Source organism: Anarhichas minor, unplaced genomic scaffold (assembly GCF_050575085.1).
Source record: "Anarhichas minor isolate MPS153535 unplaced genomic scaffold, ASM5057508v1 ptg000016l, whole genome shotgun sequence".
In the NCBI taxonomy this organism is placed as follows: Eukaryota; Metazoa; Chordata; class Actinopteri; order Perciformes; family Anarhichadidae; genus Anarhichas; species Anarhichas minor.
The window spans coordinates 2,422,395-2,444,740 of NW_027466462.1; the positions used below are offsets into that span (position 1 = coordinate 2,422,395).

At 43.8% G+C, this 22,346-nt stretch overlaps 3 protein-coding genes across 5 annotated transcripts; 1 reads left to right on the top strand and 2 right to left on the bottom strand.

Moving 5' to 3' along the window:
- Nucleotides 1-773: 773 nt before the first annotated feature.
- On the top strand, nucleotides 774-5,215 carry tmem185 (transmembrane protein 185). Its single transcript, XM_076092398.1, has 7 exons — nucleotides 774-1,009; nucleotides 1,618-1,794; nucleotides 1,972-2,179; nucleotides 2,284-2,367; nucleotides 2,583-2,759; nucleotides 3,150-3,273; nucleotides 3,409-5,215. The coding sequence occupies exons 1-7, from the start codon at nucleotides 972-974 to the stop codon at nucleotides 3,657-3,659; spliced, it is 1,059 nt and encodes a 352-aa protein (XP_075948513.1). The 5' UTR covers nucleotides 774-971; the 3' UTR covers nucleotides 3,660-5,215.
- Nucleotides 5,216-5,757: 542 nt separating this feature from the next.
- Nucleotides 5,758-11,127, bottom strand: mus81 (MUS81 structure-specific endonuclease subunit). 3 transcript variants are annotated; one of them, XM_076092395.1, is made up of 17 exons: nucleotides 11,052-11,127; nucleotides 10,679-10,829; nucleotides 10,212-10,341; nucleotides 9,982-10,055; nucleotides 9,561-9,695; nucleotides 9,382-9,462; nucleotides 9,158-9,246; nucleotides 8,774-8,950; nucleotides 8,521-8,691; nucleotides 8,310-8,437; nucleotides 8,009-8,121; nucleotides 7,617-7,736; nucleotides 7,293-7,388; nucleotides 6,998-7,126; nucleotides 6,678-6,781; nucleotides 6,297-6,380; nucleotides 5,758-6,033 (listed from the first exon to the last, which is right to left on the bottom strand). In XM_076092395.1, the coding sequence occupies exons 2-17, from the start codon at nucleotides 10,817-10,819 to the stop codon at nucleotides 5,967-5,969; spliced, it is 1,839 nt and encodes a 612-aa protein (XP_075948510.1). In that variant the 5' UTR covers nucleotides 10,820-10,829; nucleotides 11,052-11,127; the 3' UTR covers nucleotides 5,758-5,966. The 3 variants fall into 3 exon arrangements, with proteins under 3 accessions (XP_075948510.1, XP_075948511.1, XP_075948512.1); XM_076092396.1 differs by lacking the exon at nucleotides 11,052-11,127 and having other exon boundaries at nucleotides 10,679-10,928; XM_076092397.1 differs by lacking the exons at nucleotides 10,212-10,341; nucleotides 10,679-10,829; nucleotides 11,052-11,127 and adding an exon at nucleotides 9,775-9,840.
- Nucleotides 11,128-14,161: 3,034 nt separating this feature from the next.
- On the bottom strand, nucleotides 14,162-21,150 carry ovol1a (ovo-like zinc finger 1a). The gene is made up of 5 exons (XM_076092253.1): nucleotides 21,051-21,150; nucleotides 15,561-15,790; nucleotides 14,909-15,121; nucleotides 14,578-14,722; nucleotides 14,162-14,490 (listed from the first exon to the last, which is right to left on the bottom strand). The coding sequence occupies exons 1-5, from the start codon at nucleotides 21,148-21,150 to the stop codon at nucleotides 14,162-14,164; spliced, it is 1,017 nt and encodes a 338-aa protein (XP_075948368.1).
- Between the last annotated feature and the right edge of the window lie 1,196 nt (nucleotides 21,151-22,346).

A 22,346-nucleotide genomic window follows, 5' to 3' on the forward strand; every position in this document is an offset into this window, starting at 1 on the left:
TTTGCGTCTGTACGTTTTGAAATTGTGACTGTGGCGCCATTAAATAACCCAGAATATGATTATTGTTTCTCTTAAATGATACAACTCATCAAACACTCAGGAATGATGTAAAAAGTGTTTAGTCCCTCCAGCTCTCTCTGACTTTAATTGTATTCATAATAAAAGTTATTGAGGGAAACATCAGATCATGAAAACACAAATCTTTCTAATAAATGAAGAAAGTTGTTTGTGGTCGTTTTGTTGTTCAGACTACAATGAACATATATTTAAACCAGATGATGAATCAGAAACCTAATCAAATATAAAGCTTGAGTTTATTCTGTGATCCGTCTTCACTCAGGTGTTAAACTCCAGTCAGTCCGATCGGCTGCAGCGTCCAATCACATAACTGATGAACAATGAGGGGGCGTGTCGGCCGTTAAAAGACTTCCTGGAAGTCTGTTCTCGTGGTTCCTCGCTCACGGCTCCTCCGAGGTCCCTCCTCCATCCTCGATCCTCGCTCCTCCGAGCTACATTAGAGCTTTGGGACGGCCGTCAATATGGCGGCACAGAAACAACTTCCGGTTCAATCGAGGAGCGAGGAAACGACAATTAAGAGACTTGAGGAGTACCCTCAGTTGTTGGACTTGGTTTAATTTCCTCGATCGATATTCTAACAAAATAACTCACAAAATGAGTGTCTATTTCGAATATTGTAAAAAAAACTAGCCGCTGTGAGCCATACTCCTTACCAGCTGGTGGCGGTAAATCGTTGTTTGCCAGCCGCCAATGAACAGACGAAGAAGAAGTACAGTCACGTGATTTCAGAGGGTTTAAAAAAAAAAGAAAATACACGCAATGAGCTGTAGTGAAGCCGAACCAGAAAACCTCAACTAACACCGACATTACCATGCGTAGCCTTCAACTTTGGCGGTGAATCAGCTGACGACACTGGGAGCTAATGTTGGCCAGTCAACCAGCCTGTTTACACCATGAATTTAAGAGGACTCTTTCAGGACTTCAATCCCAGGTACGTTGAGCTAAGCTACGACCTAGCACCGTAGCTAACTGTGTAGCTAAAGTAGCTAGCTGGCTAAACAAGGCCTGGCTAACCCGCTAGCTAAGATAACGCCAGAGGTTTGCTACAAGTAACGTTACTTAACTTCATACGTTAATTATCTCTATCTAACGTTGGTCAGTTATTCACTCATGCATCCAGGAATCAGGTTGAACTTAATAAAGCGAGTTTATTTTAGGTTGCACATACAGTTAGCTAGCCTATGACCTAATGAGCTTTACAGGCCATCAAAAGCAATGGCTGCAGGCTTAGACTTATTTAAGGGTAAGGGATAACCAGTACCAGCTGTTTCTGACTCTCCTTATACTATCGCCATCCTACTATAGTCTATTTAATCTAAATTCCCCTTTCTTAGATATAGCCAAAGATACGTATCTCCTTTTATTGAGCACCCATGACTGATAGCATCACATCCTGTGACATTTGACTTTTTATCTTATCCTACTTTTTTTTCTTATTTGCACAAGTTTCCAGTTGCATGCTTCCCTTCACACACACACTCCACATATCCCATCGTCTCTGCATTGTCTAATGTGTTTCTCTCTGTCGCCGGCGTGCAGTAAGTTCCTGATCTACTCGTGTCTGCTGCTCTTCTCTGTGCTGCTGTCCTTGAGGCTGGATGGAGTCATCCAGTGGAGCTACTGGGCTGTGTTCACCCCGATATGGCTGTGGAAGCTGTTGGTCATCATCGGGGCCTCTGTCGGCACTGGAGTCTGGGCGCACAACCCCCAGTACAGGTAGGCTCTCTCACGTGTATGGACACCTGGCTTAGTGGTCAGGTATTAATGGGACCGCTGCCATTAAGGCTACACATGCTGCTATAAATGCAATACTGCAGGGAGTCCAGCTCATGAAATAGATTGCTTAGGCTCACACTAGGAACGTTCAGATTCTATCTGTGTGTCCTCTCTCAGGGCTGAAGGGGAGACGTGTGTGGAGTTCAAAGCCATGCTGATCGCTGTGGGGCTCCACGTCCTGTTGCTGATGTTCGAGGTGTTGGTGTGCGACCGCGTGGCGAGAGGAAACTACTTCTGGCTTCTCGTCTTCATGCCGCTCTTCTTCGTGTCGCCCGTCTCTGTAGCAGCATGCGTCTGGGGGTTCAGACACGACCGCTCCCTCGAGGTAAGGAGTCTGTCTGCCTGCCTGTCTGTAGAAAGGTACTTTATTTGAGAGAGAAATTGATGGTGTTGGCGCTGAACTTTTGCCTCCGCTCTTCCTCTCCTCAGCTGGAGGTGTTGTGTTCAGTTAACATCCTCCAGTTCATCTTCATCGCTCTGAGGCTGGACAGGATCATCAACTGGCCCTGGCTGGTGAGACGCTCAAACACACAAAGTAGAGCAGAGATTAGCCTTTGTTTGTGGAGGACGGCTTTCTGAACCTGCATGATTTCATCTGATTCCGACTCGGTGGCACAGATTACAAGCATTAAGAATAACTAAATAGAACCACCACAGATGTAAGGCCACTGGTGACACTGCTGCCCTTACCTTCCTCTTCTTTAATGATGTGTGTGTGTGTGTTGCAGGTGGTGTGTGTCCCGCTGTGGATCCTGATGTCCTTCCTGTGCCTGGTCGTTCTCTACTACATCATCTGGTCGGTCCTCTTCCTCCGCTCCATCGACATCATCGCCGAGCAGCGGCGGACTCACATCACCATGGCCATCAGTTGGATGACCATCGTCGTGCCCCTTCTCACCTTTGAGGCGAGTTATATTGTGTTTATTCTTCATATATACGTCTTCAGGCCCAAATTACACCTTTTCAAGTCCTTGAACAAATATTAATGAACTCCAAACAAACCAATTAGATTATCAGAATGATATCGTTCATACCACTAAATATTATAGAAAAGTTCTTTAATCATAAAATGTGCCTATCCTGCCCTCTGCTGGCCAAATATATGTATAGTCTTTAAACATACATATATTTAGTTAACACCATAAAGAAAGAGTTTAATACCAATTTCTTAAGCTATTTATGTGCGTTTACTTTCTTCGATCATCACCATCTTAGGCGTATTTGTGCGTATACACACTCACAGCTTCATGCACGTTGGCTTTCTAATGACTCCTAACATTCGCGTGTCTCCTCAGATCCTTCTGGTGCACAAGCTGGACGGCCACAACAGTCTGAGCTACGTGTGCGTGTTCGTCCCGCTCTGGCTCTCCCTGCTCACACTCATGGCCACCACGTTTGGCCAGAAGGGGGGGAACCACTGTGAGTATTTACCACCATTGGGGAAAACAAATTGCAGTGCGTGAGCAGGAATTCATTTTATTAATCATTTAGACACTAAACATGGGGGGGGAAAAAACACCAACGCTACCCTTTAAATTCCCCTCTGATCTGTAGGGTGGTTCGGCATCCGCAAGGACTTCTGCCACTTCCTGTTGGAGCTCCTCCCCTTCCTCCGGGAGTACGGTAACGTGTCCTACGACCTCCAGCGCAGCGAGGACCCCGAGGCGGTCGAGGACATGCCCGTTCCCGAGCCGCCACCAAAGATCGCCCCCATGTTCCACAAGAAGACCGGCGTGGTGATCACACAGAGCCCCGGGAAATACTTTGTCCCGCCCCCTAAACTCTGCATCGACATGCCCGACTAACTGCGTATCGGAGCCAAAGGGGACTGCTGTACGTGTTACAGCGCATGACTTTGGTTTCTCCTGAAGGTTTTGGTTTCTCCTGAAGGTTTTGGTCCCCTCGCCTAAACCCTGCATCACTATGGCTGTCTAGAGGGACACATTAGAGCCAACATGGTAATGAATGATCAGTGGATCCAGGATCCTGATACCGGCTGTTTATCTGAACGTAGAGACTGCCCTGCCTAACTCTGTCCTGGAACCAAAAGAATGTTTTTCACCTGTAGGTGAAGTTTCACTCTGTTGCTTCCGAGGGAGTTTGGGGGAACCCCGACCACAAGCGTCTCAGATTCACACGACTGATGAGGCAAAACAGAAGAGCTGGATCTGCGTGGACTTGAATATTTGACTGTGTAACAGCAGCAGCGTTTTGATTCAGACACACTTCAAACCTAAAGCAAAGATGCGCTTGTCTTGATGGGGACCATTGGAGAGACTCTAGCTTGAACTCGGGGAACAATGCGCTCTTATTGTACCATGAGGGAGGTGGGGTTAAAGAAAGGCTTCTGATTTCTTTCAGGCGTGTGTTCATACAACACTTGCGTGCCCGTCTGTACACTGAAATAATAAGTGGTCTCTGTAAATATCCTCCTGCTCACACTGGCTGTGAAGTGAACCCTTGCACTAAGAAAGTGCAGCCAGTATGTGAAGGAGGAATGCTTACGAAGCTGATTTCAATGTACATAAGCCGTGCTGCGGTTGTTTTAAGGCAGACCTAATCACATTTGAACCTTTCCTTGAGAAGGAGAGAGCAATCGAAACGGCACTTTGTCGGGTTAGACGGGACTCATCTTGGAACAGATTAACAGGTTGTTTTTTTTTGTATTCCTATTTTTTGTAAATATCATAAATTGTCAAGTTATGGACCATAGTGGAGATGGCAGGGTTGAGGCAAACAATCATCCACTTATTTTAATTATACACGTAATACCATCTGAGTCGACCTATGAAAGCAAGACATTCTTAAACAAGTTACCACACATTTAGATTCTCAATTGACTTTGTTTTATTAAGTTATATCCAGACTCTTATTCATGTGATTTAGTAGCGTTCACATCGTCCTAATGGCGTACCGTAGAAAATGTAACCGCTGTGCCGTGGCTTTTCTTTGGTGCACCCAAGCCACGCATTCCCAACTTCCATACATATCTGCTTCACCCGGCTCGTACAGAAACATGCAAGTACATTTCTTATTCAATGAGTAGAGAGTATAACTCCTGAGATCCCCTGTAGGTGTGCACATTGACAGATTTCCTCAATTTATTGAATTACTCAAAAGCAGCAAACATTGTATTTTTATTCTTTTCAACCACCTGATTGCTGGAGCATCCAGCATGATGTGTTTGTTTTCTACATGGCTTATTTTTCCATTAAATTTGCCTGATTTACCAATTACTCTCCCGTGATGCTGCCAGTAGAGCAACCTGGTTTTCTTCTGGTGGAATCACCAGATATCTCCGCTTCCTTTGTCTATATATTTATTTTAGAATTAAACTAAGGAAAAAAATCTACCCTGAAAACGGCATGTCGTCATTTTGTTCAATCAATTTAGAAAAACTGTTTAACTTGGGTCATTTGCCATGAAATAAGTCATAAACTCGTTGTTTTACAACATACACTTAATCAGGATGAATATAGTATAGCAGCTATACTTTAACTTTCATTACTCGTTTGACATTGTATACTATGAGTATTTTATGACTTTTCGAAATGCTATACTATGACTATCACTTTTTTCGAAAAGTCACAGTATAGCATGTCGAAAAAAGTCCTAGGCATTCCCAGACACAGCGCTCCGGTTAACGGTTTCCCGGATGGCGTAATCCCAGAGTTCAGTGCCTTTAGCATTAGCTTCCCTCTGCAAACAGCCCAGCAACCCAACGAAAGGCTAAAATCTAAGCATGCTAACAAACGAAAGGAATCTTGGGAACGCGTTTCTTTTACGTTCCCTTCAGGCCACCGTAGTTCTCTGACGCGCTTGAAGAGGGTTAGAAGAGTATTCAGCCTCACCGCTGGAGGCCACTAAAACCTGCACACTGGTCCTTTCACATTTGCAATAAAATACTATTCAAAATAAAACTTTATTGATGCAGTACGAGGATACAATTGTGAAATTCTTTATACAAATGGCATGTTACAGAGATTGAAATATAGCAGCGTCTTTGTATTTACATAGTAAAGTAGGAACTAATAGTTTCAATGTATTCACAGTAAGTGAGCCTGAGTTTGTCTCTGAGACAGATGTGAATGACAGATGTTCACGGTGACCGTCTATGACAGAGCTCCTTGAGTACAGTACAGCTGATAAACCGTTCTGCTCAGAGCGGGACCAAGGTTTCTGCAAAACAAAGAAAAAAAACCATCAGTCGCTCCTTGTATCATCGTTAAGTAGCTCTTCTGATGTATTTAATCTTATTTAGCATATATTTCTTGTTCTTTCCATGTGTGTAGAAAGGGTTTCACAAATCAAAGTCCTTTTAGAATTTAAGTTAACACGTCACGCTCAACTTAACTTCTAGTTGAGTGAAGTCAGTCGTATGATTCTTTGTCTTGACTGGGTAACAACAAACACCACGCCAATCATAAAATCAAGTTACAAACCGTTTGAGCTTCCCGTGTCGGATGGAAGAGAGGAGTTTTTCTTTCTGTGCTTCACTCGCACACCGTTCATAAGCTGTAAGAAGACTGACGTGAAGAGAGAAGCAGGAAGATTAAAGAGAGACTTGTGTTTGTTGAGGAAGCAAACTTATTTGTATTCAAATAAAAGTAGAAATAGGCATAACTGGCAGAAATGTTACATTTCTGAAACTTAATTTGCTCTTTCAGCATCCACGATATCATCTCTGCTGGTGCTCACTACCAGATACGTTCACATTCAATCTAAAGAGAGGCTTCTTGGTGCTGCTTGACATCACGAGTATGTCACCAGGAACAAAAGGGAGGTAATGGGGAAGACTTCTTGGTGAGTGGGTGAGATGTTACCTGTGTGGAGTGCTGTATTGCTCCAGTATGGCAGCTGCCTTGTCTCCAGACAAACCGCTAACTTGCATCAACTGTCTTGCAAACACTTCTCTCACCGTCTGACACTAGAAGGGAAACAGGGATTCACAAACACACAATGTAACACTGTATGTATATACACACACTGTATATATAGAGAGAGAAACAACACGCGTGTGCGTTGTTGAAGCCCAAAATAAGGCACTGAATAACTCTCTCGCTGAGGAGCAGCAGTTTTTGCAGTATTTCTTCATTTGCAAATTCAAAGTGCTTGTCGAAACCGTGCACACACAAACACACACCTTGTTTTTGACTGCACCGTGGTTGAACTCTGCAAAAGAGATGAGAGAGCAGGAGGGCGTTCCTCTCTCCTCCTCATCACTCCCTCCATCACCCTCCAGCTCTCTGGAGCGACAGATCAGCGTACAGTTCTGAAGTAAAGATGAACAAGACCGAATGTAAAGCATGGCTCAGTGTCATCTAGGAGATAGTATACAAAGCAACGTAACTGTGAAAACAATCACTAAACTCCATCTTGGGGACGATCCTACTGACAAGCATTGTGTGTATTAAGAAAATGAACTGTGTGTGTGTTACCTGATAGAGTTTAATCAGGTACCGCGTCATGACGGTGAGGTAGGCAGCTGACTCCCTCACATCCTGGACTCTCTTCACAAAGAAGCCATCGACTACCTAACACACACACACACACACACACACACACACACACACACACATATGAGTAGTGCAGACACACAACGTACGTACACACACACACACACACCAACAATCCTGTAACGATTGCATATATATAAATACTCCTAAACGTACTTGTGTTAAACCAGTATTACACAATAATATCGACCCACATACTGGTCTGGATCTGCTGTAGTCCAAGTGTAGGCCTGTGTGTTCACGCACCTGTGTGTTGACTATGGCCTGCTGCAGGGTGGTCTCAGGTAAACTCAGGTGGGAGGCCGCCGACCCGCACTCCTCCACCAGATAGCAGGGCCTCCGGAGACCACACCTCTTCAGCCGGAACTGATGCAGGGAAGAGATCAAGGGAGACGTCATTGTTCATCAGCTCATTTAAAGCTAAAGAGCCCATGGGATCGCTTCTTTTGCTCTCCACACAATTTACATAACATTTAATTCAATATTTTAAAGCATTTATTGGCTGTTATTGAGACAAAACAAGCAATGTTACGGCATCAATAGGATCTCAGGTAACCGACATACTTACAGTTTAACTTACTAATAATTTGAATAAATAAATTAATAATTAGAAGAATTTGCACCGAGCAGCAACCGACCTTCTGTTCCCTGAAGCGTCCGTCAATGATGCTTCCACACAGGTCGTCCATCCTCTTCCTCTCGATGATGTAATCAAGGACGAGCTCCCTGCCTGTAGGGGCACGCAGCTGACCTGGAGAAAGATTATATAATGCATTCTTATTTCATGTGAATATATGGGCGACATGCAAATACCATATGGTGATATTCACGCCTCAAGTAGGCGTGTAAACTTTTAATAACACCGTTTTAAAACCGTTCTCTCTTGTTTTCTCTGACATCACTCCCTTAGTTTGATCTTTCTGGGTGTGTCTGCGTTACCTGGAACAGGTGCAACCTTTTCTCGAGCAACCCACAGGAAGTCTCCAACGTTCAGCTTCCTCACATCGAAGTTCACTCCATTTCTCTGGAGCTCTTTGACCAGCTCATCCTTGCGGTGGTTGCTCCCGCTGCACGGACAAGTCAACAAGTCATGAAATACACACTTGAACGTCTTTGACTCACACGGACGCATCCAGACATGCTCTCTTACCCGGTTGTCTCAATGAAGTCCACACAGAGGATAACTTCGTAGGCTCCAGGCAGAAGACATCCTGCATTCGGCTTTCTGCTCGTTGCCTGTGAGTTCTGGGGTTTTCCCGAAAAACCCATCCCGTCCACCTCACTCCTCTGCTGGGCGACACACGTCGGCCTCTCTGCAGGCCTGTGAGGAGGCCATGATTTATTTTGTTCCAGCAGGAAAAAGAGCGGAAAGTGAAGACGTCACTCATTTAAAGCACACTCACGATGTTCCGTCTTCTTCTTCTTCGTCATCACTAGCAGTGAGGTCCACAAGCCCAGCACCACATTCCTCTTCCTCACTCCTAGCCTCCTCCCTGTCCCCCTCAGAGCCGTCTTTAGTGTCTTCTTCTACCGACTCAAGTCGCTCCGCCAAAGCCAGACCCTCTTCAGTCAGAGAATACCTGAGCGAGGAAGGAGAGGGAACATCATCGGCTAACCAAACAAGTTGTCTTCACTGTATTCATATGATTAGCAACACTAAGAGTCTATAGACATGTATGCCAGCAACTACACAAGGATGTACTAAATGCCCACATCAGCATCCTGAGGGGAACATGAATGCCTCTGACAAATGTCATGGCAATACATATAAATATCTTCCTGTGTACCTTGCAGGGTTGTGGGTCTTTGTGATGAAGTTCTTGTGGATCAGAGTGCTCACTGAAGACCAGGCGGTGTACTTACTGCCTAAATCTGGCTACACACACACACACACACGAACAAAAAGGAAGAAGGGAAACGACTTAATTTGAAAATAAACCCACTTAACAGGGGTTAACAAGAGCAAAAGGGCGGATTGGGAACGTTGTGTTATAAACAATATTTCACTTACAACAGTGAAAGACTTATCACAGAGAAGCTGAGCCTCGGCTTGCAGCTCCATCTTAAACATATAACCTTTGCTTCCTGCGATCTGGAGAGAGAGAGATGACACATTGTGTTTTTAATTACTGAGGCCACAATGCAATACTTTTACTAATTGAATAACTACTGTGATGGTGAAAGTTGCACCTGTGACTGTCTGTAGAGGGTGAGCAGTACTGCATAACCCCCAGACCTCTTCTGGGGCACGTACTCCCTCCTCTTCTTCTTCTTCTTCTTCCCTCCTCCTCCTTCTTCTTTCCCTTGATCCCCAGCTGCATTCTTCTACAAGGAAAGAGAAAACACATTAAAACGTAAGCGATCACACCGAGTCACTGAAGTAATCTAGGGGTGGGTGGCGTACCAGTTTCATCACATGTGGTCCTCAACAGATCATTTTCACCAGCAGCACCGGAGCTAATAACGGTTTCTAATCAGAACGCAAACTACTTACATTCAAGGAATATACAAATTTCCAACAATTTGTCCATTTGGAAATGTTACGATTGCTGTATTTTTGGTATGTAATCGTGTCTTTACACAGTGAGACAAACACACTCTCCCCATTTACCTTTCTGGAGGGAGCCAGGCTGTTGTTGTCCGGTCTGCCAGGAGGGGGCAGTCCTTCAGGGAGAGAGTCTGGACCTACAGCAGAGGAGGACAAAGACAGAGCAGCTGGTGTAAACTGATAACTTCAACTTCTAGTTTTCTGTCTCGTGTTTAACAGAATCACAACGGGCTTGTCTCGTGACAAAGTCCTACGAAAAAAAAGAGAGTCAAACAACAGTTCAGGTGTCTTACCGTTTTCTCTACGGTACCGCTGCAGTCTTTCATCCAGGATTTTACAGATGCCGTCTCCGAAGTTCTGCAGGATCTTTGCCTCTTTGGCGTTTTGAAGCGGTAATGGATACTTATTCAAAGAGCTGATGGCCTGAAAACAGACAAAAACACACGTAAATGAAGTGTGTTTTCCATTGATTTCCTCCATGTTGTTCAATTATTGGCTGCACTTAAAGGTTTTGTCATGCGTTCTGTACAAACAGTTAAATATTATGACCGTTAACTGGACTATAACAACATACTGAATATGTCTGATGTCCATGAAAAGAAATGATGGTATTATTTTTTACTTTTTAGCTTGTATATATTTTTAAAGAAATGGACCATTATGCATGATATATATATATATATATATATATATATATATATATATATATATAGAGAGACACACAACAGCCCCTGAAGTGAACAGAGTATACAATAAATACCTTCTGGTACGTGAACTGGATCTTCAGTCCCTTCTCTCTCGCCTGGTCCCGGAGCTCAGTGAGCCACGCGAGGAACAGCGGGTTCGGACAGGATGGCAGGTTCCGTTTCCGACCCAACCGGACCGGCTCCGAAGCTGGCATCCCTTTGGGTCTGACAAGAGAGCAACGAGACGGTGGACTGGTGGAATACGAACACACCACGTGATAACAACAACCGGGTCCTGCAACGTAAGCTAACGTATGCTAACGTTAGCAGACCCTAGTTAGCCATGTCAACGTTGTCCTTGATACGCCACCATATTCAAAAGTAGTAAGCAACACGTGTCGGGAGATTTTGCATATAATTATTACAGTATGTCGTGTCTGTGCTCACCTTTAACTCGGGGGTTTGCAGCTGGGCGCTGGCGCCTTGTATTCAAAGACGCGGCGCACTTCCGGGTTGACGTCTGTCACGTCACCGGAAAAGAAGGCGGGGCGCACTTTAATGACGAACTTTATTATACATTCAGCATGGAGTCAGGATGCTGTACATCTACAGTACTGCACTGTACTGTCGAAACTATTCACATAAATCATATACATAAAATACAGAATATATTAGATCCCTCTCAAACTTAATTCAAAACTATATCAACTTTTCTAAATTTTTTATTTTTGCAACATAACTTTACGCACAAACACCAAATAAATAGTTCTTACCACATACTGTATACACACACACCGTTAGTAAATCCACAGAGTTTTAATAAAATACCAAGCCTACCGGGGTGGCGTCTCACTTCAAAGCCAGAAATTCAAAACAGAGCAAATTAGAGTTGGAACTACACACATTACACCTCATTAAGGAGCTAGTTGGATGAGGGTTCAAGTGGGGAAAGTGTGGGACCCAATGAATCTTACTCTGGGTCTCACATCGGCACCAATTTCAGATTGTTGTCAAAAAGGATCCCAACGTTTGTTTGAATACCTTTAATTGGCCAGACGCTGAACGTACTCTGAGGCTTCAACTCATTGTTACAGGTGAAGCTCATGAGGCACATGCGCCGTTAAGCCCAGCAGAGAGAGAAGACTCTGCCAAGGCCTATGTGCCGGTGCCCGAGGCCTTTGGCAACGGTTTCGGCATTGGAATAAAAATGGTAGTCAGCTCAACAAAAACAAATTAAATGTTCAAACAACAAAAGGATACACTTTCAAAACGAAACGCCTGCAACATTCCTCGATTCCCACAATGCAGCAGCAGCAGCGGAGGCTGAAGGGAAAGATCAAGAAGAACTGTTTCTGTTTCTACTGGCGTGGAGACTTACTGCATTGGTTGAATCGTGGGAGTTGGCTCACTGGAGTGGGCGTGACGGAAGCCGATTTAACCTGCTGGTTCAGAGACCGGTCTGATTGGAGCCACGACTGATGGCTTCTGGGGTACAAGGAACGGCCACTGCTTTGAGTGGCTCGTGGGGTAAAGGAACACTACTTTTTCTTCTTCTCTACTCTCTCAATGCACAGATGGTTCTGGCAATTCAATGAGCTCATGACAATTCATCCAATAGACGCTGAGGCATTTCCCTAAAGACCACAAATGTCAATGTCGTGGTGGGGCGAGAAGAGAAGTCAGGGGATCACAAAAGTCAGGATTCAGGCCTGTGGGAACAATGATTGTCTCTAATAGTTGTTGAGTGGTGGACCAACCAAAAGCAGAAGCACGGTTAAAATGTATGGATTGTGCTGGTGAACCCGACCCTGTGAGTTTTGGGCCTCTTTAATACAATCAGTGTCAGTTAACTTCCAAGACCGTTATCTAATCCGCTAGCCTGTTTCCTTAGGCTGAAGGGCGGTTGCAGGATTCCTCCAACAAGACCCAACAGAGACCGAGAATCCAGCCTCGCCCTCCAAACCACAACCGCTCTCTTACTGAAACACAGTCAGAAGTTTTGGGGGGGGAGTAGCACAATTAATGCATAACAACAGCCATCTTTCATGCACTCAAAGAGTTTGAAGGGGCAGTGTAAAGCGTAAGTAAGTCACACGTTTGTATTCAAATGAAAGATGGCTGCGGAGGCTGTAAAGACACATTAATGTTGAAAAACTCGGCTGATTTGTTCAGAGGATGGAATGACATGCCTCTGATTTTTCATTACAGAACATATTTCCCCATGTGACCACATGATTTACAGCTAACAATACGCCAACAGTCATACCAAGAATTCCTTTTGTGCCTGTAACAACCTTTTCGGTCATCACTCGGATGCTGTGCTTGTGATGCTTGTGTTCTTCATTACCTTTCCACCACCCACTAATTTCAGAATTTAACTGAGTGCGTGTCACTTAACACTACCACTGTTATAGCACAATGCATTTTAATATATCAAGTCTTGACAATGCACACGCATGTGTGAATATCAATGCACTGTTGCATGCACCTGTTATTGTTAGGACATGCAACTGGAATGCATGGTCTGCTTGTTCAACAGCGGTTGCATTTTTAACTAACAGGATTATATGACCTACAGAAGCATCTATATAGAGATACTTGAGTATTATTTCTTATGGCAGGTATATAGGGTATAGGATCAAATCCCCCCCAATAAACTGCAGTGATAAGTCAACAGATTGGTTAATTGGTTGGCTCTAGGATATTTAGAGAAATACTGCAGGACTCTTCCTGAAGGCTCTTGTGCATATTTAACAAACAAGATAAAAAAGTGTTAATTAGTGAGCCTTACAGGTGCCGGTATTTTGCTACTCTTGAACGGGACCAGGCTAGCCGTTTCATTGTTTCCGGTCTTTGTGCTAAGCTAAGCTAACCAATGACTAAGTAGTGGCTGTATGTTCACTGTACAGACTTGAGAATTGTGCTGGAAAGAAAAAAAATAACGGTACACAGAACAATGGCCGCCGCTCTGACCATCCTGCTACGTTGAGTTGATTGGGAAACCTATTCTACTCTTCCTATTTCTACGGGCCTCATTATCCAGCAACGTTGTTCTTTCTAACCACACCAGGAATCAACCAGTCACAGGTCACACAGCTGACTTCCAATGCCGTTGAACCAGAATGTATCTGTATTGTAGTTTACATTGAAAGCACAACTTTAAAAAAAAAAAGATAAGAAAATGAATTATCTTGTAATATATTACTCCCTTTTAATGAACAAAGTAAAAAATCGTTTCTCTTTTTTTGCTGTACAAAGACGCCCACAGGAAATATTTACATTCAATACAGATTAAGAAAACAATGTTGATATTGTCGGACATGTTAATGAGCTCACGTTACAATCCCATGTAAAAGAATGCGGCCTATGCTGGTCAAAGTCAGACTTGGCCTTTTTTAGTGCATTTCATTTAAAGCGGCAGTCTGTGATATATAGAGAATCCCAAATCCACACACACGTACATTCATACACATATATACATTTCCTTTCCCCACTGCTATGTAATCTGAATTGTATCTTCACTTATAGGTCCTTATGTCCTCAGGCTCCCCTCCCCTCTACTGCCCCGCTGATCCACTGGTATCATCACTATCCGCTCCTTGAGGAGAGCCTGGCGATGATCCTTCATCCTCTTGTCCTCCTCCAGCTCTCCTTGCAGCCTTCGCCTTCAACAGGGCGCTGTCGGGGTGAAGCGAGTGGAGGTGGATCAGCAGCTCATCCTGAGTCCCCGCCGTGAGGCCGCACTCCTCGCAGACGTACAGCTTGTTGCGTCGCTCCTTGTAGGCGTACTTCTGGGTGACGCTGTGGATCTTCTTCATGTGGGACTCCAGGGAGCAGCGCTGGGTGAAGGCCTTTTCGCAGAGCGTGCACTTGTAGGGACGGACGCCTGTTTTGAAAACACGGAAAAATGTCATATTCTTGCATCTATTACATTTGTGTTTACGCACGTGCGAAAAGAAAACGTGTAAGCTACCTGTGTGCGTGCGTACGTGTCTCTTCAGGTCAAAGGTGTCGTTGAAGCCCTTGCCGCAGAAGCTGCACAGGTGTCTCTTGGTGTCGTTGTGACACTTGAGATGTCTGTTCAACATTCGCTGGTACGAGAAGGTCTTCTGGCAAACCTGTAACAACGACACAAACAAAGTTTGTTCACATTCAGTGTTCCCCACCAAAAGTATAGTATACCATAGTATACCATAGTACTATGTAATTGGAAATGTTTCACGTTAAACGTCCCAATATTCCATTACATTGATTTCCGATTTTAAAAACGTTTTTCTAAATTAAAAAATAAAGAACAAACGTACCTGGCACACGTAGGTCCCTGTCGGCCCCGTCGACAAACTCTGACTTTGACCTGTTGATCTGGTCACCATGGAGACCGCTTCCATGGGTTCGGGGGTTGTCGTCGAGGCAACTGGCATCTCGGTGGTGTTTGGCGTTAGGGATGTCAGGGTGGGAATGGGAGGGAGGTAGAGGGGGAGAGGAGAGGGGTCGGGGCGTAAATCGCCTGTGGTTATCTGTGGTGGAGAGAAAATATTGATATTTATGTTACAAAACAATTATAAAGCCTTTGTTTTACTTAATATACACCAGTTTAAGTGACAGACTGAGCTGCAATCTAACACAAATCATTTAATTTAAATATGAAATCAGAATTTGACAATGTCGCATTTGAAATTATACAAATCAAGCCGTTCAATAAGAAAGAAAACACACCAGTTTCAGGGGAGCAGTCATGAATTAGTGACCATAATAGTTGTTAGTTATGGTGACGGCACACATTGATTTGAATGTGAATGTCCGTCGTACTCCAACTCTATTTCTATGGTTCACACCTTGGAAGTACATATTATATTATCTATTAATGTTCATTTTGGGAAAGAAGAAACCAGCATAAATATGTCAAAATATCTCGTGATAAAGGTCCTAAAATGCAGCCACTGCTCGTTTCCTCACCTTCATTTTGGACCGGACGTATGTAGAGCCGCCCTGCGCCCTCCTCCTGAGATCTGACCTCCCCTCCGATGACGGCGCCAGGCTCTGTGGCCGGCCCAGCATCGTGCTGGACGGCAGCTCGGCGTGTGTTTGCGTGTCGGAGAGAGACTGTTTGGTGAGGCAGAGCGGAGTCATCTCGGCGGGGCTGGCTTCGGCTTCCATCATCAGGATGGGCGAAGGGTAGATGCAGACTGGAGGGAGAGAGGGGAAGAGTCAGTGTCACCTTTCAAGTCTCTTCTTCAACCTGCAGCAATTTGGTTTTTTTTTGGGATCACTTGGGAGCAGCGGAAACACGTTTGGAGTCATGTTTTTGGACACATGGTGGATGTCAATGAAAAACGTTTATCATGATTGCGAGTACGATTTTGATCGTTGGAAAAATAAGGATTCGAAAAAATGTTGAAGGCCAAGTTCAGTTTACTACGTCATGTTAGAGAAGTTTTGTGATTTCAGAGTAACAGGGTGTGGAGTTAAAGAAAGATTAACCTCAGAAATCAGAAGTCACACCCGAGTTGACTGCCTTCCAGTACAAGTCGGACAACTTAATGGGTTTTGCTCCAGACAGGTTAGCCTTCGGTTTCCATTGTTAGCAATACCAGTTGATAACAACGCATTACGTCGGTATGTTGTGCGTACAAACATCCTAACAACATGCCCACAGATAGAAGTCGGACAGTACTGTATGTATGACTGATTTAATGAGACACAAATATGATAGAAGTGCTAACAAACAGCATATTACTACAGCTTATCTACTGTTGAGCAGCCATTTAGGATTTTGAGGGCATGCTTGGTGGGGTTCCTTCGACTTTCCAAGTCGGAAATCCAACTTTAGGCGGCTGGAAACTCAGCATGACTAAGTGATTATTGAGTTGCATTATGGGAAAATGTAGGATCCAGTGTTATTGTAGATTGACCGATTACTAGGGACTGAAGGTAAAGTCAAGTTTTACCATTTTCCAACCAGTCAACCAGCTTTATGGAGAACTAAACTGCCCGACTGCTCCTTTAAAACAGACTGTTTTGGTGATTTGATCATTCTAAAAAAGGAGCTACTGTGGAAACACATCACATCCCACGCACGGACATATCATGAAAATAAAGCATTGCTGTAAATGTAACCCTCTTTCAGCGGAGAGAGTGGAAGAGAACGAGGGACATGGAGAGAAAGAAGCAAACCGAGGTAGATGTTTCTTCTTGTACTACTGAATTTGACAATGTGCAGCCATCGGTTGCTATATTTGCACAATCTCTCAATTAGCAAACATGCAGAGTTAAAGATGTATTTGCGTGTGTGGGTGTGCACATGTTTGGCCTTTTGTTTTGTGCTACTTATAATACACGTCCTCACATGCCTCCTCACACGCCCCCTCACACACGCACACATTCACCACATTACCATTACAGTTAGACTTGTCCGACCAGACGGTCTTGCAGCACCGGCTCTGTACCTTCCTCAAACAATCCACCTCCGCAGGGGTGGATGCCTCTCTATGTGTTTGTGTGTGGGAGTGTGAGTGTGTGAGCACAATCTAACAAAACACAGCTCAAAGAGGGAGATGGAGAGAGATGTAGGTAGGGTTATAGAAACCTTTGAGAGTGCAGCAGACAGGTGTGTGTGCGTGTCTTTGTGCCATGCGTTTGGTTAGCCCGGAGGCAGGTGTGGTTCAGCTCAGCAAAGACAACGAATCAGTTGACTCTGCAGGGCGTCAATCAGATAAAACTCAAATGTAGATGCAAATGAAGCCCCACAGCGAGCTGCAAAAGATGAAAAGGCACAACAAGCGACCTGTAAAGCAACAGAGGTATAACGGTACGCTGCCACGCAGCAAAAGATGGCTCCTTTTAAAGAGATATCACTCGCACAGCCTCTACGGATATCCATAATAAGTTTACTTTACAGTGACTCAGTTGGGTATTGTTTGAATAAAATACAGCTCAAAATATAGTCAAAATGAAAATGAAAATGAATCTGACCAAAGCATAAACCAGGTAATGCCAACATGTTGTACTGCCTTATTGCAGTAATCTGCATATTATTGCTATAATAATGTTCCTACATAAAAGAGGGACACTGCTGCTGAAGCCACTTCAAGTATTTCAACGCTGTTTTGATCTTCCCCGTGCTGGTGACGCTAGCGTCCTCTGGAAAACAACATATTTTCATGTGTTTCTATTCAACACACAAGCAGTGCCTTCTGAATGGCAATCAATAACGAAGAAGGGAAGTAGGGCAGTAAGCAACGGTTGTTATCATCCTCGATTAATCTGTTGATTAATCGATTAGTTGTTTTGCATATAAAATGTTAAAAAATGGTGGGAAATGGCAGTCGCTGTTTCCATAGATGAAGTCCTCAAATGTCTTGTTTTGTCCACAACTCAAAGATATTCAGTTTACTGCTCTATCTCGCCCGGTGTCCCAGTAAAATGCATCACACAGCGGACATTTAGTGGGAAAAAACATTAATAAAAACACATTTATGGTTTCTATACGTTACAAACTGTTGAAGTGATTTCAGCTCTTTCTAATTTATTCCTGTGTGTTGATAGTTTCTGTGGTGACTGCTGCTGGCTGGACATTTAATCTCATCTTGTATTGTTTGTTCACTCCTTCCCCCTCACCAATGAAATAAATGAAGTGTGTGTGTGTGTGTGTGTGTGTGTGTGTGTGTGTGTGTGTGTGTGTGTGTGTGTGTGCATTTGGGAGGAAGGGTGAGTTTTCAGTCGAAGAGAGAACGAGTTGTGTTGTTCCAAACGCACTTCTTGAATTTATTTCTATATCCATTTAACGTCCCTCAGTTGGGAGAAAGACAAAGAGTCAACAATCGGTAGGTAGCTTTAACAAACACAAGGTGTGAGTCTGTCAGTGTGTGTGTGTGTGTGTGTGTGTGTGTTTGCTGAAGGCGTACGGTCTGCCGCAGTAGGCTTTAGGGTCCGTTACATTTCCTCCAATTAAATAAACATTAACCTTGCAGCAGCCTCAGGATAGACCATCAGTGTCATACGATGATCTCACAAAACATAATTAGAGCCCGACCGATAAACCGATTGGCTGACATCCCGGAGTAGTTGCCAAAAAGTTAAAGGAGAAGACCGATACCTCTAGTTTATGTGAGCGGTATCGATCTTCTCATCTGACTCTCGTCAACAGAAGATAATAAACACAAAATGTCATGTAATAACCACATTTACAGCATCCATACTGAAATGTTATGCATTTATAAATTAAAATCAAATTGTTGAACTTGAATATGAGGGTATTGGCCTCAAAAGCCCAGTATTGGTCAAGCTGTGAAATAATATGAATACGTATATATATAAAATGATCACATTGTCTTTCCCTTGGATCCTAGAGTACTAAAGTTGTGTTTAACTTGTAAATTAAATAAATGGTAGAGTAGAACCATCTTTATCTTGGACTATTAAGTATTTCTTTTGTAAATCATATCATTATTATTATTATTCTTATAGCAGCGAGACTTCTTTACGCCTGTTGTAGTTTTTTTTTATTCTATATTAAACTCTTATTGTATTTATGAGCAATGTTGTGCCAGATCTCAGATAACGCAGCCGGTGGGAGTGATAATAAAATACACTTGTTACGTGTGTCTAAGTCAGAGGAGGATCAGGGACTGATGATCCATCAGAAACAGGCCCTGGCACATGTTTGTGGATAAAGGGATACAAATAAACTCCTACGCACTGCACACCCACATACACACACACCCACACAAAACTTTTCAATCTGATGGCATCTGGCACCTCAAAGGTATTCAACAAGCCTGTTTCTGACTGCACTGACTGCAATTATCATACCTGTGCGTGTTTGTTTGTGTGACTCCTTCTGTCCACGGCACATAGAAGCACACGTCAGGCAGGTACGTCAAGTAACGGCACATACCAAACACGTGAGCTGAGACAGTTGCTGCGTTCGGTGAGGAGTATTAACTACGCGTAATTACGCACTGACGCTCAGTTTTTGTTTTATCTTACGGATAAATTCTCATGGAAAATTGTATATTTTGATTAATAAAATCAAGTTTTATATGACTGATTCTCATTTTGGATAGATCAACAGTGGTTAAAAGCCAGAGTTAACAGAGATAAACAAGTAGATGTGGCTCTATGAAATCGGTAATTGTCTATTTTATATGCGTAAAGTTAGATTCCAAAAGCGTATCACATTAGTTGATGATTCCAGAATCACCTGCATGCTCCCATTAAGATTATTGACTGTTATTTGACAGAATTATTAGTTGTTTAAAACCACCTCAACACGACCTGCAGTTCAGTTCGTCCAAATGTTCCGGTTTCAAACACCAGAGAGGATGTAAAAGTCAATGATTAAAAGTTAACGGTGATGAGATGTGGAGAATAGGAGACAGGGAGAGGGGGAGGGGGAGAGAGAGCGAGAAAGAGGTTTAGGGTGTAGTCCGTTACTTGTTATCTGATACCGACGTGGTCTTACAATAAAAACTCCGCCGACGGCAACAATGGAGACTGTTCTCAAGAGGAGTTGTTGGGGAAGGGGTGGACTCCCTTTGCGTGTCATTTAAATGCAAAGTTGGGGCCAAACACAGCATGAAGATCAAATTTGACAGTTAACAACATGTCGGATCTTGTTCGTTTTTTCAGTTGGGGCACCCAATTCAATAAAACGGTATTTCCTGTGAGACAGCCCGCTGTGAAATGTCATCATATGAGTGGGCCACTGATCCAACAAGCCTGAAGAAGAGTTATTTTTTAAGGATGTGAGGACAACTTGGGTATAACTGTAACAACCAAAATCACAACCCACTAGGCCTCAAAAGATTTTAACTAAATAAATAAAAAGAAGAATACATAATTGAACGTCATATAATACATAATAGGCCTTTATTTGGGCTACGTAAGTCAATGAAGTGCTAAGCATGAGGAAGAACGCTGTAATCGGGGGTTGAAGGTCGATATGTGAAAAGCAACGGGCCCTTGTGATAGTTTGTTAGGCCGCAACACAACGGCAGATATGAAAAATAGAAGAGCAAACATACCAGCTTTTGCTCCGATATAATGTGTTTTGTGTGAAGTTTGAAAAAACTTTATTTATATTTTTTTCAATTAAGTCGGATTTCTAAGTTGAAACGCAAAAACAAAACATTAAAATGAAGGTTGAATAAGCCAAAAGAAAAACATCCCCCTTCATGCGGGAACTACACTCTCTCTTCACGGCCCGCTGTGTTTCCCGTTATTCGGTGGCCCCGGACAGCAGCCGACCCGTTACAATCACAATCACAACCCGACCCCCCCTCCCCACTGACATTCCTGGTGGATCCAAAACCGCATGAAATCCACAAATCCGTGCGTAAAAGCATCCAAAGACGCGTCGGGACCCCGCCACCTGCCTGCGCTTTGGTGGTTTGATATTTTATTTAAAAAAAACAAATATGGCTCATTGCACCGGCGTGGACTCACCTGGGACGTAGACGTCGCCTCGCTCATGATCGGGGAGTTCGCTCCAGTTTCGCTTCACCGGCGAAAAATGCGACTTTTTCACCAGAAAGGTCCTCGGCATGATTAATTAATACTCGGTCCTTTTATTTGGAGTTTGGTAGCGAAGTCGCTTGTCGCGACGTGAAGTCAACTAAAAGTTACAAAAGCAGGAAACTCCAAAGTTGGAAGGAGAAAGAAAATGGAAGGTGTCGGTCCCTTCTTCTCCGTCCTCCTTACACCTTTCTTCTCGTTTCGCAAACTTGGTCCCGCTATTTTGTGTCCGTACACACCTTTCTCTTTACCCGATTATCTTTGCAGCACTCAATAAAAAAAGGAAAGAGACGTGTTTCGGTGGACAGGTGAGTCCGCTCAGGTGTGCTACCTCGGACAGGTAAAGACGGATATCACCTACAGCGCTCTGAAATAACGGGAGTGGGTGAGAGAGCGGGTTGAGGGGAGAGAAAAAAAACGGAGGATTATATCCTGATCACACACACACACAGTCAGTCAGAGGTGGGTCCAAAAAAACGCAGCACAGGTACTCATTTGAAAAGCAGGAAACAGGCGCCAGCGCGCATGCGCGTGAGAAATAACGGTGACAACAGGGCTGGGGAGAGACTGGGTCAGGCCTCTCTGTATACCTGCTGAACCGGTTTACCCCTCCCTCCGTACTCTCTCGCGCTCTGTCTCTCTGCCTTTCCCCTCTCTTTCCCCACCTCTTCTCCATTCCGCTCCAAGGTGTGGAGAACGGTGCAAATTATTGAGGGAGAAAGATAGTTTAGGGAGGGGGGTGAAGAGCTCCTGTACAACAAGAAGACATAGTGGAGCTGCACACAGATTCCCCCTGGTGCATCAACACAGCAGTAAAAAAGGCTGATAAGGCCTGCGTTATGTTTTACAACCTCATCCAGTAAATAACAGCCTGAGATGAGAATATAAATAGACGTATCTGTTGTTTTTAGACACAGGTAGGTAGCGGAAGTTCACCATCTTGTCTTTTGTTTTTGTTTTCATGCTACTAACTATGAATCACTCGGATGGAATGAAATGCATCTCTTCAACTCGGCTTCAAACAAGTGTCAGTATCCAGCGTCAGTTTAACATCGTGTGGACGAGGCCCCTCTCTCTCTGGGGGTTAATGCACCATATAAATGAACATTTCAATGATTCAAATACAACTTCATTGCAGGTTTGCGCAGACAGAGAGGACGCTCCATCACATGGGCTTATACATGTAATTAGAAGCTGTTTTTTGTGCTGATGTGGGTGTTTTGTTGT

Bases quoted from the DNA above. Each gene is read 5' to 3' on its own strand.
- tmem185 (XM_076092398.1), top strand. From the start codon at position 972: ATGAATTTAAGAGGACTCTTTCAGGACTTCAATCCCAG. The intron at 1,795-1,971 runs GTAGGCTCTCTC...GTCCTCTCTCAG, and splicing joins GCGCACAACCCCCAGTACAG to GGCTGAAGGGGAGACGTGTG. The intron at 3,274-3,408 runs GTGAGTATTTAC...TCTGATCTGTAG, and splicing joins CCAGAAGGGGGGGAACCACT to GGTGGTTCGGCATCCGCAAG.
- mus81 (XM_076092395.1), bottom strand. From the start codon at position 10,819: ATGCCAGCTTCGGAGCCGGTCCGGTTGGGTCGGAAACGGAACCTGCCA. The intron at 8,692-8,773 runs GTGAGTGTGCTT...GCCTCCTCACAG, and splicing joins GAAGAAGAAGACGGAACATC to GCCTGCAGAGAGGCCGACGT. The intron at 8,122-8,309 runs GTAACGCAGACA...ATCTTTCTCCAG, and splicing joins AAAGGTTGCACCTGTTCCAG to GTCAGCTGCGTGCCCCTACA.
- ovol1a (XM_076092253.1), bottom strand. From the start codon at position 21,150: ATGCCGAGGACCTTTCTGGTGAAAAAGTCGCATTTTTCGCCGGTGAAG. The intron at 15,791-21,050 runs GTGAGTCCACGC...CTCTCCCTCCAG, and splicing joins AGGCGACGTCTACGTCCCAG to TCTGCATCTACCCTTCGCCC. The intron at 14,491-14,577 runs GTAGCTTACACG...TTTTCAAAACAG, and splicing joins ACACGTACGCACGCACACAG to GCGTCCGTCCCTACAAGTGC.